At 31.6% G+C, this 6,000-nt stretch overlaps 1 protein-coding gene across 1 annotated transcript in view; it reads left to right on the forward strand.

The window, feature by feature from the left end:
- The window catches only part of LOC144364812 (dolichyl-diphosphooligosaccharide--protein glycosyltransferase subunit TUSC3-like), an 80,569-nt gene extending 77,183 nt beyond the window's left edge, over positions 1–3,386 (forward strand). The window contains exon 3 of the mRNA XM_078036466.1: positions 3,250–3,386. Within this exon, the coding sequence (XP_077892592.1) occupies positions 3,250–3,370 (121 nt within the window). The 3' untranslated portion in view covers positions 3,371–3,386. The remainder of the gene's footprint in view (positions 1–3,249) is intronic.
- Positions 3,387–6,000: the final 2,614 nt, after the last annotated feature.

Consider the following 6,000-nt stretch of genomic DNA (forward strand, 5'->3'; position numbering starts at 1 on the left):
ATTGATGAGACATATTAATCTGCTGCCATTCACTGAAAATGGCTGTATGACTTATGTTCTGTATGTGTTATGGATGTGTTATATGTGCTCTGTAGCAATAGTAAGTTAGTTTAGGAGAAGGGATAAAGAGCACATTAAAAAATTCTGTACTGAGAATAAGTCACTTTATTGGGGAAATTGAAAACTTTGAGGTCTGCTGCAGAGAGTGAGGGAGAAAGTTTTAACTGGCTACAAAATTTTAAAATTCCAAATATATAGTAAATGGATTTTAAGGTAGATGATGAATACACCAAGATTTGCATAATCTTTGTCATTTTCTAAAGAATTTGATTTGTCTCATGCTTTGTTATTCTTGGGACTCCTCTTAATTATTAGTATTATATGCTAAAAAGAGAAAAACAATAAACAAATTTATATAACTTATCCAAGTTTATACATTATGAAGTGCAAAGCCTACTTACTATACAAGTCCATATTTTCAGAATTCAAATGCTAGTTCTCTGTCCTTACTTAGTGTTTGACTTAGTGTTAATAATGGATTTGTATTACGTTGCTTACAAGTCATGATAGTGTTATGGTGGTAAGTTTTAAGTTTGTTGAATTTTATGCTAAATTGTTATAATATTGCACATTATTTTTCATTTGAACATAGACTGATATATTTAACTGAAGAATAAAACCTACAATCTAATCAGATGAGTTATATTATGAAAAGAAAACTTTCCATTTTTTTCCTCCAGCATTCTTTTATACCAGCTATCCTCTCTTCTGTATGCTTAAATGGTATTTTGAAAGCTGGCTAAAATATATATTACTGAAACCCATTCTTAGAACTAATATAATATATATGTTCAAGGATTTGCTTAAAAAATAATTTCACATTATTTCTGGTTTATGTGGACTGGAAACAACACTGTGAATTAAATGTATAATCTCTACCTATAGCAACAGGTATAGTCAGCGTTGTCTTTCTGAGTTTGAGTCTTTTTTACACCACTAATTCTTGGCCATGAGACATAGACAAACTGCTTTACATTCCTCATAGGAAATGAGGATAAAAATAGTACCTGTATCATAAAGCCTTAGCAAAAGCAACCCCCTGTAGCAAGGACACAAAGTGATACAAGAAAACCTTTGAAAGTCATAGAAATTCTTATTTATTGCCTCGACTGTGGTGATGGTAACACAAGTATAATTATATATGAACTCACCAAATTGTATAGACTATGGATATTAATTAGGTGCAGTATTTTTTTTGGTGGGGGGAATAGTACTGGGGACTGAACTCAGGGGCACTCGACCACTGAACCACATTCCCAGTCCTGTTTTGTATTTTATTTAGAGATAGGGTCTCACTGAGTTGCTTTGCACCTGGATTTTGCTGAGGCTGGCTTTGAATTCGCTGTCCTCCTGTCTCAGCCTCCCAAGCCAGTGGGATTACAGGGGTGTGCCAACATGCCTGGCTAGGTGCAGTATTTTTTGAAGACAGTTATACTTCAGTATAACTGAGGGAAGAGAAAGTAAGAATATTCCTTCAGTGTTTAGCATTAAGACATTCTTATGGGTACTCTAGTATTCAGAATCTAGGTAGAGCAATAGTACTGGATAAAAAAAAGTTGCTCGTAATATATATGTTATATAGTAAACAAGATCAGTTTACTATATAACATATATAATACATATAATCAAATGGTTAATTGGTACACCAGTAGTCCCAGAATTGTTTTAAAATAATATGTGAATCCCTGTACCTTTTAATTAGTTTTTCTATGAACCTCTAACTGCTCTAAAAAATAAAACATCTAATTTGAGGTGATGGAAGTCTTAATTTGATTTAGTTATTCTATATTGTATTAAAAATCATAGCATCGCTTTGTACCCTGTAAATAAACACACTATAATTTACTAACATATATGATACAGTGGTCTACCAAAAACAAAATACATTTGATGAGGAAAGCATAAAAAAGAATGGAGATTAAATTAAATATGTATAAAACATAAACGGATTCCTGGCATATACTACAATGAATATTGCTGATGATTTTGATACTTTCAGTCAGGTAGACAGCATATGATCTCCATCTCTTGGGACACGGTTTCTATGATTTTTTGTCTGCTTTTTTGACTCATTTCAGTGAAGTTGTTTAAAGTCTGCCTATATTCTGTTCTTTAGCACATGAATCTAAAGCATAGATTTGTTGGGTAATTCTAGAGGATTTAAGGTGTAAGTTAATGCATTAATTCATTTATTCAATAGATACATTATAAATACCATGAGTGTGTCTACTTACATTATCATAATAAGATTTATTACATTGTTTTGAACTCATTTTTTGTATTCATTATTTAATATTTTTAAGTGTTTGTATAAAGTATTGAAGTATATTGAAGCAAGTGCCTGTGTCTACCCCATTCCCACATGAATTAATTCATTTTGGTTCAGCCATTATTAATCTTTATTATTAGTTATGCAAATATTTATCAAATACATAATATAATTCTTCTATCTATAGTATGCATATATAATAGGTTATATACACTTGTTGAATGAGTTGGGTAAAACAGTTTTTATCTGTTTAGGTCTGATAATGGAAAAAAATGGATACACAAGAAACAAAGTTGTAATAGACACAACTCTTTATTTACTAACCAACAAGTAAATTATGTGGTTAGTTGCAAAATGGCAGTGAGCTGTTGATTCATCAGCTCTGTAGTGGCATTGGGTTTGTTTAATATATTTGAGTATATTCAACTGCTTACCCTAAGTATGTATAGCACAGAGTATTGCATAGGATACTGTTAATCCCCCATTTCTGTCTTTTCTCCCCTACTCAAGAGCACCAGAACCTTAAATATTAGGTAAGTCTTCTCACTTCAGATCTATGTATGTCACTATCAATAGAAATTATTAATTCTGAGTTTTATGAAGTCTTACTTTTGTATAACTAACCTATATTTATGTCTGTATATAATTTGTAAATCTATAACTAAAAAGGCTTATTATTCTAGGATTTTAATATGAATCTGTTCCTGGATATTCCTAGTTTTATTAATATTATTTTTGATAGTTTGGTTAATATTAAAAAGAGAAACCATACTTACCATACTTTTTAAAACATTCCTTCAAGAGCTTTAAAGATAAAAATTACATTCATCATGAGAAATATTAAATGTATACTACTATAGATGATTTAATAATCCTTTGTAGTTTTACATAACCTTTTTTTTTTAATATTTATTTTTTAGTTTTCGGCGGACACAACATCTTTGTTTGTATGTGGTGCTGAGGATCGAACCCGGGCCGCACGCATGCCAGGTGAGCGCGCTACCGCTTGAGCCACATCCCCAGCCCTACATAACCTTTTAAAAAGAATTATAATAGAAAAATTATAGCATTTGAGTTCACTGATGTTTTGTCTTGTTCCCATAATAAAAAATGGAGAATATTCAATATAACAAATTTAACTTAACAGTACCCAGCAGTTACTGCTTAAGCACTCCTTGATCCTTGTGATGCAGCATGACTGCCCTCTTCAGGCTGTATGCAAATATATTAGAAAACCCTAAATTCATCGGATTTGGCCATGAATGTTCCTGTGATCATTAACATGAAATATTTTTCAGTTAGCCGTGTTGGAAATGTAGTTATTTTGACTTAACTATGTGGAATGCTTGTAGTTTTTCACTTTTCAATTTAAAATGACATTGAGGTCTGAAGTGTGCTAAAAAGCACTAGTAATGTCTTACTTTGTAATATTAGTTTAGTCTGACATAAACATAGAATCCATATGCGAGAATTCACTGAATTAAGATTCTTAAGCCATCTCTTATTAGGTTTCCTCTATCCCCCATTAAACATTAAGAAATTGGAAGGGGGGAGTATAAGGGATAATGGAGTAAGGATGAATAGAGGATAGGGTCTTCACTGGGGCACATATTTTCTACTAAATCTTTTGTACTCTGAACATATGTCATTAATATTAAATTATATTTCTCAGGCTCATCAAATCATATTTAATGACCCAGATTTGCTTGCTGCTCTTATTGCTAATAAATTACACACATTGGAAGAAAGTCCCCATTTACTTTGTTGGTATTAAATTTTCACTAAGTATTTTATTTTAGTTGGAAAGAATGTTTTTTACTTTGCTTCCTATAAAATTCTTTATTTATTATGGTAGAGATATTCCTAGAAGATTTTACTGGATGTTTTGCCCTTCTAGATACCAAAGGAGAGTATGTACAAAATAGAAAACATGTTTATATATTATTTTAATAACCTATGTTTTCCCCACTAGGCCATTATAATAATATTTAGTTGAATTCCAAACATTTATTTACTTCTCCCTCAATATATTACATGCATGGTTGCAAGGAAGAGTGTTTTTAAAAATAGTATTTTGTATAATTCACTTCTTTCAAAAACAATATGAAATTGTTCACTATTTATGGAATTAAAGTCTTGGTCTTATTTTAACATTTACAGTCTTACTTTCTAACATGAAGTTTATCCTGTTATTTGAACACATTAAGAAACATTTCAGAGGGCTGGGGCTGGGGCTCAGTGGTAGAGCACTTGTCTCACATGTGTGAGGCCTTGAGTTGGATCCTCAGCACCATGTAAATAAAATAAAAAGGTATGGTGTCCACCTATAACTAAAAAAAGAAAAGAAACATTTCAGAGTGAGTAATTTTTATTAATACTATTTCTGTTACTTAATACTATCTATACTACTCATTCCCTGTTCTTTCTTTCTTATTATACTTTTACACTTTTAAAAAAACTTATTTTTCAGATTTTTTTCACATTAACTCTTAACTACATTCTACTATTATCCCATCTTCCTTTTTATGATAAATAGCACCTACAAATCTTCATTCTTTTTTGCATATATATGTCTTATTTATATATTACAGTATATGTCTTTTCCTTCCTTGAACAATCTTCATAAAGGTAGAGGCTTTGACTAGGGAATTATTCTTTCCCAGCAAGAACCTAAATAGAGTAACATAAATCTAGCTTGGGCTTTTAGTCAGACTTCTTAATTTATGATACAGTGGTAAGGAAAGTACATTATTTACCATCACTATCAGCAAAACTTCATTGATGTCTGTTTTATACAAGGTGCTAGGCATTGGACAGTCACTATGTACAAAACAGATCTGTGCATAAAATAAATAGTAGTATGCAGTAACTGTGAGAATTTTTGTTTCAATCAGTCACATCAGCAAGTAGGTAGAGATAATTTGAAGTGACGTTTGAGGAAGAGACAGTTTTTGAGTGAGCCTTGAAGGAAGACAGCACATTCTAAGCGAAATTTTTAATACATGGGATAAGAATGGACCTGGTATGTTCATGAAACAGACTTCTTGAATGTGGTATGTACAGATAGATTATCCAAAGCTGTGTCTGGAGTATAGAAGATCTTCACTTCTGCGAATTGTCTTCTATATTATATAGGTAGTAGGAAAGTTTTTCAGGATTTAGGAATAGAGAAACATCTACAATTTGGTTATTGAGCACTTAAATCTAAAAAAATTGAATCATACAAAATATAGAGTTTGAAGGCAAAATTCATCTTCTTTGCTCATTACTCTACCATGTTTCTTTTTTTTTTTTAATTAGGAGTACACATGAGTGGCTGGGGCTATAGCTCAGTGGTAGAGTGCTTGCCTCACACATGTGAGGCACTGGGTTTGAGCCTCAGTACCACATAAAAATAAATAAGAAAAGATATTGTGTAAATAAAAAAGACTCTGATATTATTTTTAAAAGATGCATATGAGGCTGGGGTTACGGCTCAGTAGTAGAGTGCTCAACTAGCCTATATGACGCAATGGGCTTGAGCCTCGAAACCACATAAAAATAAAATGAAGACACTAAAAAAATAGGTATATATATTATTATCTGATACTTGGTGTTTATTTGCATGCAGACTCTTACAAGAATGTAAGCTCCTTGAGATCTATCAGGGACTTTGCATTTATTATTCACTC

This window comes from Ictidomys tridecemlineatus, unplaced genomic scaffold (assembly GCF_052094955.1).
Source record: "Ictidomys tridecemlineatus isolate mIctTri1 unplaced genomic scaffold, mIctTri1.hap1 Scaffold_3719, whole genome shotgun sequence".
NCBI lineage: Eukaryota > Metazoa > Chordata > Mammalia > Rodentia > Sciuridae > Ictidomys > Ictidomys tridecemlineatus.